This window comes from Littorina saxatilis, linkage group LG2, assembly GCF_037325665.1.
Source record: "Littorina saxatilis isolate snail1 linkage group LG2, US_GU_Lsax_2.0, whole genome shotgun sequence".
Classification (NCBI taxonomy): domain Eukaryota; kingdom Metazoa; phylum Mollusca; class Gastropoda; order Littorinimorpha; family Littorinidae; genus Littorina; species Littorina saxatilis.
The window spans coordinates 61081955-61099544 of record NC_090246.1 but is presented as its reverse complement, the minus strand read 5'-3'; the positions used below and the strand labels follow the sequence as shown (position 1 = coordinate 61099544).

The 17590-nt window shown below is 45.4% G+C and overlaps 1 protein-coding gene across 5 annotated transcripts in view; it reads left to right on the top strand.

Moving 5' to 3' along the window:
• Window positions 1-17590, top strand: part of LOC138959431 (PRKCA-binding protein-like) — a 28388-nt gene that overhangs the window by 420 nt on the left and 10378 nt on the right. For 3 of the 5 annotated variants that reach the window (XM_070330918.1, XM_070330919.1, XM_070330917.1), the window contains exons 2-3: window positions 535-641; window positions 16647-16887. In XM_070330918.1, the coding sequence (XP_070187019.1) occupies window positions 535-641; window positions 16647-16887 (348 nt within the window). Of the gene's footprint in view, window positions 1-534; window positions 642-14727; window positions 14865-16646; window positions 16888-17590 lie in introns of those variants that run through there. The other 2 variants (XM_070330920.1, XM_070330921.1) reach the window with 2 other exon arrangements.

The window sequence follows — 17590 nt, the reverse complement described above, 5'->3', positions numbered from 1 at the left end:
CTACTGTTTGCTTGTTGTATTTGTAACATGTCTGCCCACTCACGTCCCACTGGACACTTCCCAATCACAAAATCAGACAGAAACAAACACTTTAGCAACAAAAACTACGGCCGCCGATGTGCTGTAGTCAGCCGTTTGAATTTCCCTCCCGGCTTTGTTTCAGCCTCTGCCAGTGTGCCACACGTTACCCCATGTGTCAGTGCAAATAAACACTGCCCGTAGTCTACTTGCTGGCAGCATCACGTGTTACTTACTGAACAGCTGTTGCACGACGTGGCATGTGCTGTTGTGGGGGAATAATTGACGCTTGTTGCTTTTCAGTTTCCCAGTTGGGTTAACCTGCAACACAGAAAAGGACAGTACAGAGCTTGTCACTGTGTACAGAAAAATGATTTGTCCTGGGCAACAGTTGGCGCACAGCCTGCTGCTTACGCCTAGGGATACAATGTTAGCCAGCTTACTGCCTGTGAGACCATCAGTACAGCAACTGCAGACTTTGAAAATCAGCTCAATTTTTGTTCCAAATTTTTCCAGATGGACAGTGCAAGTGCTATTGAGTATGAACTAGTACCAACAATGGATTTTGACGAGTTATACGGAGACAAGAATAAACACCAGGCTTTGCCATGGGAAGATCCCATGTAAGTTGTTGGAACTATGAGGGTCTGGCCATGCTGCTTGATAACACCAATAACAGTTAACACTTTGCATGGCTGTGCCACAGTTGCGTTTCTGCACATGTGCAACTGACTAGCATGTGGGTTTGGGATAGGTGTTACTGTTACGCATTATTAATCATATAACATTTGTTGCTTGTTTTGTCTTTTGAAATACAGTCGACTCCGGTTAATCGGCCACTTTTGGGACTGACTGAATTATGGCCGATTATCCGAAGTGGCCGATTATCCGAACATCGCATTGGGAAGTTCCTCAGAACAAAAATGTTGGATGTTGGAAGTTACTTATGGTTATGGTAGCGGAAAGCGGAAGTTTTGTGCATTGGCATACGATGATACGTGCTCTACATGTCTCCAAAGAATGTGTCCAGTGTCGTCTCCTTATGTTTTGCACTGGCACGTTTCCTCACTGCAGCACAGACAATGTCCAGGCAATGCAGTTCTTCTTCCCCGAAGGCATTTTCCAGGGCATAGACGCTCAGGACTTCAAGCGCGTTTTTCGCAGCCACTGATGTGATGGGTGGCTGATCTGGTTCTTCATCAGATTCCTCTGTTTCTGTTTCTCTTTCTTCTAGTCTTGGTCTTTTTTCACAGATGCGTTCCACGATGTCTTCCTCAGTCAACTCGCCTTCCACACAGACGATGTTGTCGTCTATATCGTTGAAGACCTCCCCGTTGACGATTTCTTCTGGCAATGAAAAATCCTCGGGGTCTTCTGTAGCACATTCCATGAGAGGGGGTCGGCCAGGACGAATGAATCCACCTTTCTTAAAACATCCGCAAACAGTAGACGGTTTTACCGCTCGCCAGCTTCTGGAGACAAACACGATCGCATCAAGAACGTTGATCTTTGAACTGACGTCACAGGCTGTGGCGTTGGTTTCCAGAAGTCCTTTTTCTATGTGGTTTAGGGTCATCTCGATCAATTCCTTCCTGTACAGCGTTTTGAGATTCTTGATGACACCCTGATCCATTGGCTGAAAGATGCTGGTTGTGTTGGGGGGAAGGAACTCAAGCTGGATGTTATTCATCTTGATTCTTACCACATGCGCTGTGCAGTTGTCAACGAGAAGGAGAATGTGCCTACCAATCAGACGGAGGGCCCTGTACTCAGTAAACTCACTGGCAGACCTTTGTGCTGTCATGTGAGTAATGATCATGGAACCACTCACAAAAACGTGAAAAGTGTGAGGTGGCCGTTTAGCCGATGTGCAAAGTTTTCGTGGTGGCCGATTAACCCAACATTTTAACACATAACTATGAAGAAAAGATTCGGTCCCAGGGAAAATTGGCCGATTATCCGGAATAGGCCGATTATCCGGATGGCCGATTAACCGGAATTGACTGTACTGCTGAAGCTTACTTTTTGTGCCTCCTAAAACCAAATGGATTTAGGTATGTAGTTTTATATTGCCTCGTCTTTTTGATTAATGAAGTAAATTTCTGAAATGACAATCAGATTGCTGACCTGACTTAAGCGAAAGAATTGAAAGTCAGTTTGTTGGTTTGTAGTATTTTCCACTTTCTGAGAGGTCTTGTACTGTAAAAGGTTTTAGTTGGCTTATGTGATGCTGCACATGTGACCTCTTTACGTGTTTGAGTTAACAATACTAACATGGTAAAGCTTGGACAATTTCCTGCTATAAAAAAATGTTTGTTTTGAAATTTACCACAAACTGGAATTTAAGTCAAATTAGCTGCTGAAGAGAAATAAGCAAATCATGGTTCAATTTAACAATGTTTTCTTGGGTGAAACAATAATCGCCAGCTAACCTTTTTTGTTGAGAGGTTTTATCATATCAGTTTACATAATTGATGTTAGATTTTTTTTATACAGGCCTGCTTTTAAAAAAAGAAAATACAGTGTATCATGAATAGTCAGACTCGGAGCCTCTATGTCAGAAAGTTATTTTTTCCACAATGTCAATGACTTTGACTTATTAAATTTTCAATTATACATCAGACAAAAGTCATCAACTTTACTAGAATAAAGAAGATTTCTGCATGCATTGCTTTTGCCTTTCAAACTGGTATTCGCACTTGGAGTGTGTAGAAGGGGTCAGAATCTTGTATACACTCCGGCGTTAACTTCCGGTCGCAAAGCGATTTTGCCATTTGACACTCCTTTGCAATAGGAACGCAGAGCAGTTGATTATAAGAGTATGAAGAAACGAAAACAATCTGATGCTGCACAGCCTTCGCTGTAACGTAGATTACATTTTCGGGGTGTACTTAAAAGACCAGACACTGAACCGCATCAACACTCGGAACGTCATTCGACGCCATTTTGCAAAGGAACGCTTCGCTTTCGATTCATGGTATCAAAGTACGGGAACAAACACGGACAAAAACACACACACACACACATGAAACTGATGCTTCACGGCAGTTTATTGTCGGATGTGGAACACACTTGGAGTGTGTATCGACCTAGAAACGGTTGTATAATATGTGAATGTACATTATTTGCCAACCCTCGACACTCCGAAAAATAGATAGCGGAAGTCCATACGTCAGACTGATTTTTCATTGGCTACTTCCTAACGACTTGTTAGGGGGCATACCCCCCGCGGGTTAGGGGGAAGAATTTACCCGATGCTCCCCAGCATGTCGTAAGAGGCGACTAACGGATTCTGTTTCTCCTTTTACCCTTGTTAAGTGTTTCTTGTATAGATAGTCAATGTTTGTAAAGATTTTAGTCAAGCAGTATGTAAGAAATGTTAAGTCCTTTGTACTGCAAACTTGCATTCTCCCAGTAAGGTAATATATTGTACTACGTTGCAAGCCCCTGGAGCAATTTTTTGATTAGTGCTTTTGTGAACAAGAAACAATTAACAAGTGGCTCTATCCCATCTCCCCCCCTTTTCCCCGTCGCGATATAACCTTCGTGGTTGAAAACGACGTCAAACACCAAATAAATAAAGAAAGAAAGAAAAGTTAGGGGGCATTTCATTGGCTACAGATTTGTAACAGAGCTTTTTATTGTCGGTATGTATACGGACCTATGTATACGGACCGATGTGCTGTAGTCAGCAGTTTGAATTTCCCTCCCGGCTTTGTTTCAGCCTTTGCCTTTGCCTTTTCAGATATCTTGTCCTCCAACAAGTATGTTCAGCAGTCTCTCTCCAACTCCCCACCCCTTTTACTTTTAGCTTGAACAGTGTTTTCTTCACATTCACGTTAAATAGTATAGAAAAAAGAAGCACAAAAAGTTAAACTTATAAATGTGCTCATACAGTCTTAGACTAGTTAGAGACAACATAGTATACTAAGTAAAGTGGCGGAACATATTGTGAAATCATAACATTCAAACCAATCAAAATTACAATAAAAATGCAATTTAGAATATTACATCAGGGGTGTGCCTCAACTTTTCTAGACACCCATCTCGGGGGGAGGGGGGGGGGGCAGTAATTTAGCGCTCTCTCTCTCTCTCTCTCTCTCTCTCTCTCTCTCTCTCTCTCTCTCTCTCTCTCTCTCTCTCTCTCTCTCTCTCTCTCTCTCTCTCTCTCTCTCTCTCTCTCTCTCTCTCTCTCTCTCTCTCTCTCTCTCTCTCTCTCTCTCTCTCTCTCTCTCTCTCTCTCTCTCTCTCTCTCTCTCTCTCTCTCTCTCTCTCTCTCTCTCTCTCTCTCTCTCTCTCTCTCTCTCTCTCTCTCTCTCTCTCTCTCTCTCTCTCTCTCTCTCTCTCTCTCTCTCTCTCTCTCTCTCTCTCTCTCTCTCTCTCTCTCTCTCTCTCTCTCTCTCTCTCTCTCTCTCTCTCTCTCTCTCTCTCTCTCTCTCTCTCTCTCTCTCTCTCTCTCTCTCTCTCTCTCTCTCTCTCTCTCTCTCTCTCTCTCTCTCTCTCTCTCTCTCTCTCTCTCTCTCTCTCTCTCTCTCTCTCTCTCTCTCTCTCTCTCTCTCTCTCTCTCTCTCTCTCTCTCTCTCTCTCTCTCTCTCTCTCTCTCTCTCTCTCTCTCTCTCTCTCTTAGCTACACACACAAAAGATTATCAGAGACATCAGTTATTGTTCAGTATACTTTTGATGTGTAGAAATCCAAGCCTAAATAAAGAACAGTCACGTTTTTGTTTTTTTATAGTTACAGTTTATTTGTAGTGCATTCTGGCACAAATAATGTATGGACTCAAGTCTGCATATTGTAAGATGCTTTCTTGAAATTGGAATGAGGAATGAATTTGTGCCGGTTTTGTATAAACAAAACAAATTCATGTACCGGTCATTCTCATTGTTTATAATTTGTAGTTGATGCTATTTTTAGTACAATAGTAGTTTGTTTTAGCAGAGCTATGGACATTTGAATCATGTTTGGGCTTTGAATTTGATGCTAACACTAACAGTTCTTACTGAAGAGGCTGAAAGCCGTTCGCTTTGATGAAACAAGGCTGAATAGATTTGTGGAAATGAAAGTGGAGTTAATGTTAGTTGCTTGAAACTCATATCGCTTGCAATTTGTTAGATTATACTTATAGTTTGGTCAGTAATACTTTGCAAATCACTGACCTCAACCTCTCCTCACCCACAACCAATCTCTCCTCCTAACCCCAGCAGGGGACTACAATCTCTCCTCCAAACCCCAACATACAGGTGTATATTAGGAATGTTAAGACTTAAGAGTCTCAACCTTATTGCCATTTCCTCTCATTTTAAGGAGAATTTTAATTTCATGCATTGGCAACGTGTTGTTTTGCATGAACAAAGCATTTATAGAACGCATTCTGTCTGACTGACATAGTAGTTCTAGTTTTGGACTCTTCGGAATGAGTAGTGTTAGGTCATCCAGCCATCTATAGACAAACATCTTATGCAACTGTTAGTGTTATATTATGTTGTTTTGGACACCAGTAGACGCTCACTCACTGTTATCTCAGTGTCTCTAATCTTGAGAACCTGGGTTCAGCAATGAGATTTTGTTCAAGGACCCTGATCGGGTTGTATCCAGTTTGAACTAGCAAGGACTGGTGGTTACTAATACACTACCATGATCCCTCTCCCTTGAGGCAGCTACAAGTAAAGTACACATAATTATGGTTCTGCATGTACTGATACTGAAATAGTACCCCTCTTATGAATCTGACCTGTCACAACATGTCACCTAGCTCAGTGGTTGATAGCTGGTGGATTTTGGAGGCTTGGTTAAAAATAGACTGTATGACCGTGTTTGACCCTTAGGGGTCACAATATGTCACTGAGCAGATTGTCCATTTGTGAAAAAGATTTTGAATGTTTATTTTGAATGAAAGGGTTCTTTGCTAATCTTTTTAATTAAATGAGCCTGTGTTACATTACTTGCTAAATAAACTAAACTGCTGAGCCATTATCTTAGTATGTTGACGTTAACAAGGTGGAACACTGTATTCCTGTGTTTGTATTGCACAACTGTCTCTGCTATGCGTGTGAATGCCAGGCAAAAGAAGATCAGCACATGCTCTTATTAAAGACTCTTTCCTTCTTGAATAAATGATCATGACACTGTCAAGCAGTATGTAAGAAATGTTAAGTCCTTTGTACTGGAAACTTGCATTCTCCCAGTAAGGTAATATATTGTACTACGTTGCAAGCCCCTGGAGCAATTTTTGAGTCACTTGAGAAAATGTGACTCTATGTAATCGGTCAGTGTTAGTCTGTCCGGCCGGCCGTCCGGCCGGCCGTCCGGCCGGCCGTCCGTAGACACCACCTTAACGTTGGACTTTTCTCGGAAACTATCAAAGCGATCGGGCTCATATTTTGTTTAGTCGTGACCTCCAATGACCTCTACACTTTAACGATGGTTTCGTTGACCTTTGACCTTTTTCAAGGTCACAGGTCAGCGTCAAAGGAAAAATTAGACATTTTATATCTTTGACAAAGTTCATCGGATGTGATTGAAACTTTGTAGGATTATTCTTTACATCAAAGTATTTACATCTGTAGCCTTTTACGAACGTTATCAGAAAAACAAGGGAGATAACTAGCCTTTTCTGTTCGGCAACACACAACTTAACGTTGGGCTTTTCTCGGAAACTATAAAAGTGACCGGGCTCAAATTTTATGTGAACGTGACTCCCAGTGACCTCTACACTTTGACGTCTGCTTTGGTGACCTTTGACCTTTTTCAAGGTCACAGGTATGTCTTGAAGGAAAAAAATTGAAATATCATATCTCTGAAACTATTCATCGGATTTGATTCAAACTTTATAGGATTATTCTTTACATCAAATTATTTACATCTGTATTGTGTTGTGAATAGCAATTTCTTCCTGTCCATCTGATGCCTCATATAATATTCAGAACTGCGAAAGTGACTCGATCGAGCGTTTGCTCTTCTTGTTTGATTAGTGCTTTTGTGAACAAGAAGCAATTAACAAGTGGCTCTATCCCATCTCCCCCCCCTTTCCCCGTCGCGATATAACCTTGAACGGTTGAAAACGATGTTAAACACCAAATAAAGTAAAGAAAGATCATAACACTTACACATAGATCAATGGATCTTTGACTTACACATAGATCAATGGATCTTTGACCGGCACGGTTGGCCTAGTGGTAAGGCGTCCGTCCCGTGATCGGGAGGTCGTGGGTTCGAACCCCGGCCGGGTCATACCTAAGACTTTAAAATTGGCATTAAATTACATATTCTTACTCCGAATCACATGATTAGCATTGACTTACTTGGAGATGCTAGGTCCTGATAAAAGCTTACCCGTCTAAGTCTAAGGGAAGCAACCTCAACTAAAAAAGTGACAGCACCATGGTACTTGCCACCTACGGTTGCCTCCCATTAGTAGGTGAACTACGTCACTATTGGTGCCTGGTCACATGATACACAGATCAATCGACATTTATCACTTGAGAGAGACGGTCGTGTTGGCTTTTGCTCTGGCTGTTTTCGTTGTCTGCTGACACCCACAGGCCTCGGCTCCCGTCGTTCTTGCTGGCTTTGCAGCTGGTGAGATCATTCCTTTTAGTCCTTGACTTGTTTGTTTCTGTTCTGCTGTTAATTTCGCTAGTCCGTTGGACTTTGAAGTTCTCAGTAGTTGTTGGCTTCCTTACCGGTCGCCATTTGTCTGTCTAACACGTGCCTTTGCTATTCTGTTGTTTTCGTCCGTACGGACGCTTAACGCTATTTCTAGCTTGTTTTTTAGCTTCCTTTCGGTTGCTACTTTGCATGTGTTAGTTGTTTGTGCTTGCTTACTTCTGAATTTTTGTGTCCGTTCGGACTTTGCTCGGTCTTAACATGGCCGACAGCGACAAAAAGGAAAGGGGGGAAGGCTGAGGGCAAGGGCAAGGGCCCTGGTAAGCCCAAATCCTCTACTCCCGTGTCTTCTAGCAAGAATCCTCTTATCACTGTGTCGGACCCTCAGGGTAAAGTTTCGTTTTCGGTACCGTTCTCGGCGCCAGACGATTTGCCGTCCGGCTCTCAACCGCGTGCGTCTGCCCATAAGGCCGCCGTTTCTACTTCGGTTGCGGCACCAGAGCCTCTGACACGCTCTGGTGTCTACTTTGATTTCCTCTTTGCTTCCAGAGATTAGAAGCTTGGTACGTGAGGAGATGTCACGGCCAGACGCGGTGGCCAGCACTGTCCCCCGGCCGGGGGTTAGCGACATTCTTTCCTTGGCCTCTTTGTTGAGGCTGGATCCCGCAGTGTCCTTGCCTGCCCTTGACCAGACTGCCGGCCACTGCGACCTTGGTGGACTGTCCCAGCCGGGACCCTCGTCTTCTCGTCTTGACCTGCACTCGTTGCCTACTACTTGTGGTAGTGTGACAGTGCATGTCCCTCCGGGGACAAGGTCACAGCAAGGTTGGTACTCGCAGCAGCCGTTTACGGCAGCTGCGCTTCCGTTTATCGGAAGCAGAGGTTCACCGGCTAGTGCACAGGCTACTGTCACGTCCGGCTCGAGCTTCGCCCTATTCCAGCAGTCGTCCGCGACAGTTGGGCTTCTGGCTCCGGCCGGGAGTAGTGATTCCTCGGTTAGTGCACAGACTACTGTCACGTCCGGGTTGAACCACGCCTTACCACAGCAGCCGTTTCCGGCAGCTGTCCTCTCCGGAGGCAGAGGTCATTCCTCAAGTGCACAGGCTACTGTCACTTCCGGTTTGTCCCAAGGTCATTCAGGACATTCCTCAGGTGCACAGGCTACTGTCACCCTCGGTTTGACTGAAGGTCATTCAGGTCATTCCTCGAGTGCTCAGGCTACTGTCACTTCTGGTTTGACTGAAGGTCATCCCTACGGGGTTCTGGGCTTCAGCCCTCATTCTGTGCAGCAACAAGGCTGGCATTGCGCTGCTGTTTCAGAAGAACCTCTCCGGAGGTAGAGGTCATTCCTCAAGTGCACAGGCTACTGTCACTTCCGGTTTGACCCAAGGTCATTCAGGTCATTCCTCAAGTGCACAGGCTACTGTCACTCCCGGTTTGACCCAAGGTCATTCAGGTCATTCCTCAGGTGCACAGGCTACTGTCACTCCCGGTTTGACTCAAGGTCATTCAGGTCATTCCTCGAGTGCTCAGGCTACTGTCACTGCCGGTTTGACTGAAGGTCACCCCTACGGGGTTCTGGGCTTCAGCCCATTCTGTGCAGCGACAAGGCTGGCATAGCGCTGCTGTTTCTGCTGCATTTCCGGCTCCGCCCGGATTGGCCAGTTCACCTCCTGTGACCTTGGGACACACGGGCTTCCTGCCTCAGGTGAGCCTTCAGCTGCCACACACTTCGGTGGTTGGGTCTGCTGATGCCGCACGACCTTCAGCTCCGGTCTTTGACTTTGCTCGGCTTCCTCTTGGTCAGGATACGAGTTTGGTTGACCTTCAGCAGGACGGAATTCAGTTTTCTGGCCCCCCGACACAGCGTCCTTTCATGGATTCTGATGGCTTTGCGCCACCTCCTTTGTTCGTTGCTTTGGACTTCAGGTCCTTCGACTACGAGCAGACGCTCTCGGGGGCTCCGGCCATTTTCAAGGTTGCCCTTGAGGCTGCCGCGGAGGTCACGTCCCGCTATTTTATGGAAGGAGCTACAGCGTCGGCGATGCCCTCTGGGGTCGCGCCTTCCGCGATGGCTGGCTTCTGGTTGGCTGAAGGTCATACAGGTCATTTCTTGAGTGCACAGGCTACTGTCACTTCTGGTTTGACTGAAGGTCATTCAGGTCATTCCTCGAGTGCACAGGCTACTGTCACTTTTGGTTTGACTCAAGGTCATATCTACGGGGTTCACTGGTTAGTGCGCAGGCTACTGTCACTTCTGGTTTGAGCCTTGCCCTACTTCAGCAGTCGTCCGCGACAGCGCGGCTTCCGGCTCCGGCTGGAAGCGTAGGTTCACTGGTTAGTGCACAGACTACTGTCACGTTCGGTTTGAGCCTTGTCTTACGGCGGCAGTCGTACGCAGCAGCTGCGCTTCTGGCTCCGGCCGGAAGTGTGGGCTCACCAGTTAATGGACCTGTTATGGTCCCATCCGGTTTGAGCCTAGAATTTTGTCAGCAGTCGCCTGCGACAGTTGCGCTTCCAGCGCTTGTTGGAAGTATAGGTCCTTCGGCAGCGAACATGTCGCTGTCCCTGCCGTTTCGGACCTAGGGTTTACCTTTTGGTTACCGGGCTTCAGCCGTCAGTTTGTGCAGCACCAGCTCTGGCATGGTGCCGCTGTGTCCGCTGCGCTCCCGGCTTCTCCCGGCGTTTCCGGTTTCATTCCCGTCACTTCCTCTTGGTCGTCGGCGATGTGGGACACGGTTTTGCTCTTTGGGCTTGCAGGCTCCCTGCCTCGGGCGGATTAGCAGCTACCACACACTTCGGTAGTGGGTTCTGCCGTTCTCCTCACTTCCTGTGCCTTTGGTCTTCGACGCCTCTCATCCTCCTCTTAGTCAGGGGTGAGGTTTGGCCGTTGACTTGCAGGAAAGGGGCTTCAGGCTCCGGCCTTCCCCGCTCTGCGTCCGTCTTGGGCTCTTATGGCTTTTAGCCAGCCCCTTCGCTTACCACGTCGGACTCTCGTTCGGTTGATGGTTAGCAGACGCTCTCGGGGTGGGTTTGGTTTGCCTCTCCGACGCAGGGGATGCTTTCTCCACCTTTGCTAGGGCGAATTTAGAACAGAGGAGGCCTTCCTCTCTGCACAATGCCCATGCGGTCATGTACAGACGGGAATTGTTCCTCGCCCATTCCTAGTCTATGAGGGATCAATGAGAGACACCCTTAGTTCTTCACCCTTGGTGGATGGGTCTCTCTTCGGCCTCCTGGCCTCTAAGGCCTCTTAGGCCTCCTGGCCTCCCTGGCCTCCAAGGCCTCTCTGGCCTCCAAGGCCTCCCTGGCCTCTAAGGCCTCCCTGGCCTCCAAGGCCTCCAAGGCCTCTAAGGCCTCCCTGGCCTCCAAGGCCTCCAAGGCCTCCCTGGCCTCCAAGACGTCCCTGGCCTCCAAGGCCTCCCTGGCCTCGTGGCCTCCAAGGAGATAAAGACTTGGAGGGACCTTTACACTCAGTAAAGAGCAGGACGCAGGGGACGCTTTATCCACCTTTGCGAGGGCGAATTTAGAACAGAGGAGGTGTCCTCTCTGCACATTGTCCTTTCGGTCATGTACAGACGGGATCTGTTTCTCTCCCATGCCTAGCTTTATGCGGTATCAACGAGAAACTCCCTTAGTTCTTCACCCTTGGTGGATGGGTCTCTCTTAGGCCTCCTGGCTTGGGAGGTCAGGAGGTAGGAGATAGAGACTCGTAGGGACCTTCAGGTCTCTTCCTTTGCTCTTCAAGGTTTGAAGCAGCAAAACAGGCTCTGCTTAAAGCCATATGTACTCGATGACTATACACGCTAATTGCTTTACCAACAGCTGGAGACATGCTAAATTAAGTTCCCTGCAAAATATTGTGGTCTAGGACCCCTTCAATGTTGAGATATGTTAATTTTCATTTTGATCTGGATCGTCCTATTTATAGATTTGCCAACAGAGGTAGCGTTGACGCAAGGGAAATAACTCCGCGTCTTTGTTTACATCCAAAGTTTTTGAGACTCTAAAACAAGCTGTAATGCATGTATATGGTCCGCGCATGGCGACATATCGTCATTACATGGTCTTATGGTGCGTTTGACATCGATTATGGGCAAACTACACTTTGTAAACACGGGAGCGCGTACATATGCCTTTAAGCAGACTCAGCCTTTCAGGCTAAGTCCTCAGCTCAGGCTTTAACTGGAGAGGTTGTTCTTTCTCAGGCGTTGTAGTCTGTATTGGAACAACAGCTGGCCTTAGGGCATCCGGGTTTTTTAGCCTATGCTGGCGCAACAGCCATTCCTCCCGTTGGCGGTGGTGGCTGTTGTTTGTTTTTATGGACTCGGCCCTGGTGGGTCTTTCGCCGAATTGGACTCTGTCTTTCTTTGGCGATCGGGCTTGCTTGAGTGTTTCGTCCAAACTTAAGGTTTACTTGAGTTGGCCTCGGAAGTTGCATTCAGATTTTCCTGAGTTTGCATTGGCTTTGGCAATGCATGGTGAGGAGCCTTTCTTGTGGCCTATCACTTTCTCAGCTTTATTGGCTAACCCTCTCCTTTCGGCAGAGGTCTAGTTAATGCTCCGGTTTTCTGGGTGCGGGCCTTTAGTCCAGCATCTTTTATGGCCTGTCTACGGGCTTTACGGCTCTCAGTCTTAGCCCGGGTAATAGTCTCTTGACTGGCACGGGCGACTACGGTCTCCGTGTACCTAGTTTTTGTGTCTCCCTCTTCTCCCTCATCCTGGCATGAGGCGAGTCGGGGCGACTTCCGGTGGTTTGGGTTGCCTGTTACGGCTTCCTTCTACCACTTGCAACTATTACGGACGCTGGTTGGCTTTACGGTTTTTCCGTTTTTCTTCCCAGCTTGTTTTCTGGTTTAGGTTTTTGAGTTTCATTCAATTACCTACAAGCAGACTGCTCTGCGAACACTGACTTTTTGTCATTTCGTTTAGGGTCGCCGGTCACATCAAGCTTTGGCTACGGCGGCTTTCGCTTTCCGGTGCTTACGCACTATCTTAGGTCGCTGCTTCCTCTTTTTACCTCTCTCTCTGCTTTCGCAGGGACCGGTAGAGGACGACCGGTGACCGTTTCCTTTTGAGTTTTTCTCATTGAGTCGGACTCTTACTCATGGAGCATTTCCAGGCTGTTAGCATTTCCTTCCAATAGAAAGGGGGGGGGGGGTCAGCTTGTCTTTCCCTCTACTCGGATCGGGCTTATTCAAGGCTTGGTTCCTTTCCGGACTGTTTTTTACGGTTCAGGAGATTGGAAGAAGTGCTGGGCACAGCTTACCGGCTCTCTGAGGTTGTCTTTCGCATTTTTTGCCTGAGAGACATTGCGGCTGTCAATCAGGATGGTTCTCGGTCCTCTTTCTGTCACTTGGCAGTGGGCCAGTTCCTGGCAAGGGTGTTAGAGTGAGTCAGATGTTTTCTGTCTCACCGGGTCCTTTCCTGACTTTTGGCAGTGGGCCAGTCTATGGCAAGGGGTTTTCTTTCCCTCCGCCTTGGCGTAGCTATCTGCTATCTTTCCCCTATGCGCGGCCCGAGCTCATTTTCCAGGGCCTGGGCCTCCTGGCCGTTTTACGGTCTAGGAGGTTGGATGATGCCCTGCGCACAGCTTACTGGCGCTCGGCTTTTGTCTTTATCAGTTTTCGTAGGGAGACTTTGCTGCCTCCTGTCAGGATGGGCCTCGGTCCATTACTGCCTTGGGGGTAGCTGAAGGATGTCTCTCCAGAACTTAAGAGTGAGTTTGAACTTTTTTGATCTTACCCACCACCTTGTTGGAGTTATCTGCTAATCATGTGATTCGGAGTAAGAATATGTAATTTAATGGAAAATTTTTAATTAAATTTTCATTTGATTAATATACTTACCCGAATCACATGGGTAATTCCCTCCCGCCTGCCCCGCTTTATAGTTTCTTAGTATTCTATAAGTCGATTGATCTGTGTATCATGTGACCAGGCACCAATAGTGACGTAGTTCACCTACTAATGGGAGGCAACCGTAGGTGGCAAGTACCATGGTGCTGTCACTTTTTTAGTTGAGGTTGCTTCCCTTAGACTTAGACGGGTAAGCTTTTATCAGGACCTAGCATCTCCAAGTAAGTCAATGCTAATCATGTGATTCGGGTAAGTATATTAATCAAATGAAAATTTAATTAAAAATTTTCCAATCTAGTGGCTGCTCCGCCTGGCGTCTGGCATTATGGGGTTAGTGCTAGGACTGGTTGGTCCGGTGTCAGAATAATATGACTGGGTGAGACATGAAGCCTGTGCTGCGACTTCTGTCTTGTGTGTGGCGCACGTTATATGTCAAAGCAGCACCGCCCTGATATGGCCCTTTGTGGTCGGCTGGGCGTTAAGCAAAAAAAAAAAAAAAAAAAAGGGATCTTTGACATGGAATAAAAGCATCCCTCCACTTGGACACAGGTCCAAAAACCTCAGTGGTAGCGGATCAGCTCGTTACTCCCCCGGCTCGTTACTCCCCCTTAGGGTTAGGGTTAGTAACAAGCCGGGGGAGTAACGAGATGCTCTCGTGGTAGCTACCCGTAGAAATTGACATGTCAGTTACAAAATTAACTGAAGAAAAAAATACAAAATTGCATGTATTGAATTATTAAGTTTTGTTGATGGATGTGTTATTAGGTTGAAACTGATTGTACACTGTGTAAGGACTGTTAATGATACTGAGAAGACTCTGAGCTCCTAATGAGAATAAAGAGATTTTAATTAAGAAGAATATTGCCACGGTACTGTGCATCATGTTGGTCAGTCCAGATGGCGTACACCCATTGCATTGATTTGGGATCACAATTCTGCCATTGATCCTGTGTAAACACTGTGTGTGTTTGTTCTTGCTTGTATACATATGAGTTGTTCTTCAGTACTGGTGACAGAAAGGGGGAAAAGTGGTCAAAATTCAAATCTCTAGTTTTGTTTTTGAAATATAGTTTTTCATAAAGCAGAAATACTTTAGTATCTGATGTACATAAGAACAAATCACTGGTTCACATGGTAGAAGTAGAGCCGAATACCATGTAAAATGTAGACTGTGTGTAGAAAAATTAATATAATTAATTTATGCACATCTGTCTCCGAACACCATGACTTGTTCAGGCAGCGGCTTAAATTGTAATTAGTACGGCTGTGTATGTGGAATGTACTACACGTTGAGATGATTTATTTTGTAGATGAAGTACTGTAGAGAAGTCTGTGAGAAGGTTTACAATGAATCAAGTTGCAAGATATTTTGAGGATAAATGGTATGTTCGTATTTAGCATCTTTTGGTCTTGCTTTAATCAGTGACCAGTCTCTGTTGGCATTCTTCATTTCGCTCGTCTCTCTATGCATTAGTCATTTTGCCATTCTGTCTGTGTTTTTTATTTTGCTGGTCTTTTTTCATATATTTTGTCTTGCTCATCTCTGTTTGAAGTCATCTTGTCATGAAATTTAGTTTGTGAAGCTAAATGCCTTTTGGGTTGCTGCAGCACTGTAGATTCTTTAAGGTGACATTTCCTTTGATTGTCTAAAAAAAAGCTTTTGACCTTCTACATTCAATGTCATTTTAACTTCCTCCGTTTGTCTACATCATGTACATACAGGCAGTATCAGTTAATTTACTGTAAACTGAAGAATCAAAACACTTTTTTGGGTTGTATTTGTAATGCGTCTTGGTAGATTGGTAGTTTGTTTGTTTTTTAATTAATGAAGAGCGGTGAATTGAAGGAAGCAGGTAATATCTTTTGATTCAATGACTGTGGATGACGTTGTTTTAATTCTATCTGAATGCAGAGACTCCGTATTGGTGCAAATGTGCATTGGAAATGGAATGGTTGCAGGTGTACTTTTTCATACTGATAGATTCTGAATTGTAGTGACTGTGTGATGCTTAAATTATCATTAATTCTGCTTTTCTTTCTCGTTTCTTGATTGATCTTGTTCAGGGTTTTTGAGTCACTTGAGAAAATGTGACTCTATGTAATCGGTCAGTGTTAGTCTGTCCGGCCGGCCGGCCGGCCGTAGACACCACCTTAACGTTGGACTTTTCTCGGAAACTATCAAAGCGATCGGGCTCATATTTTGTTTAGTCGTGACCTCCAATGACCTCTACACTTTAACGATGGTTTCGTTGACCTTTGACCTTTTTCAAGGTCACAGGTCAGCGTCAAAGGAAAAATTAGACATTTTATATCTTTGACAAAGTTCATCGGATGTGATTGAAACTTTGTAGGATTATTCTTTACATCAAAGTATTTACATCTGTAGCCTTTTACGAACGTTATCAGAAAAACAAGGGAGATAACTAGCCTTTTCTGTTCGGCAACACACAACTTAACGTTGGGCTTTTCTCGGAAACTATAAAAGTGACCGGGCTCAAATTTTATGTGAACGTGACTCCCAGTGACCTCTACACTTTGACGTCTGCTTTGGTGACCTTTGACCTTTTTCAAGGTCACAGGTATGCATTGTGTTGTGAATAGCAATTTCTTCCTGTCCATCTGATGCCTCATATAATATTCAGAACTGCGAAAGTGACTCGATCGAGCGTTTGCTCTTCTTGTTAGAACTTAGAAGCCTGATTTTGGTGGTGATGTTCTGACTTTAATTGATCATATTGCTGCGCGTGTACTTTAATTGATCATATTGCTGCGCGTGTACTTTAATTGATCATATTGCTGCGCTTTAATTGATCATATTGCTGCGCGTGTACTTTAATTGATCATATTGCTGCGCGTGTACTTTAATTGATCATATTGCTGCGTGTGTGTGTTAGAGAGAGATAGAGGTAGGGCACAGAGAGAGACATGTGTATGTCTCATTACTCTTGTCTTTGCGTGAGTCTGTGACATTTATCTTTTTGGTAAATCGAACTGGATTTTTGCAGGATTGATTGAAGTGGTAAAGAAAGTGGACATGAATTGTATGTGTGTTTCTTGTTATGTTCAGAGAGAAAAAATCTTTAGGTTAGAACGGTCTCCTGCTTTCATAAGTCACAAGTCTCTTACTGGTTTTGACTTTATCCCACTTCTCTCTTTTTCCATAGGGGCATGACGGTGACCTCTGGTGCCGTCACCCTAAAAAAAGACACCCAGAACCTGATCGGCATCAGCATAGGGGGAGGCGCCCCGCTCTGCCCCTGTCTCTATGTGGTGCAAGTCTTTGACAACACGCCAGCAGCTAAAGAAGGTCAGCTGGCAGCAGGGGATGAGATCGTGGGTGTCAACGGTCAGTCGGTCAAGGGGAGGACCAAGGTGGAGGTGGCACGCCTCATACAGTCTGTCAAGGTGAGTTCACTTGTGTTTTCTCTGATAAACAAAGGGAAGAAAGCACTCTAAATGCATACGACATGCGTAAGAGACTAAGTAATAATAATAATAATAATAAATGAGCATTTATATAGCGCAACATCATAACTTTACAGTTATGCTCTTTGCGCTTGACACATTTAAAATTAAATTAAAATTGCCTAAGTGAGAGATTATCAGATTTCTAAATAGCACTCTGCCTCATTTGTTCAGATTTTCTTTATTTGTTTCTCTGCAATCTGCATGTAGTGGAACCCTCCCCAATTTAAGACTTCTTTATTTGCTTTTCTTCTTCTTCTTCTGCGTTCGTGGGCTGAAACTCCCACGTACACTCGTGTTTTTTGCACGAGTGGAATTTTATGTGTATGACCGTTTTTTACCCCGCCATTTAGGCAGCCATACGCTGTTTTCGGAGGAAGCATGCTGGGTATTTTCGTGTTTCTATAACCCACCGAACTCTGACATGGATTACAGGATCTTTTTCGTGCGCACTTGGTCTTGTGCTTGCGTGTACACACGGGGGTGTTCGGACACCGAGGAGAGTCTGCACACAAAGTTGACTCTGAGAAATAAATCTCTCGCCGAACGTGGGGACGAACTCACGCTGACAGCGGCCAACTGGATACAAATCCAGCGCGCTACCGACTGAGCTACATCCTTGCCCCTTTATTTGCTTTTAAAA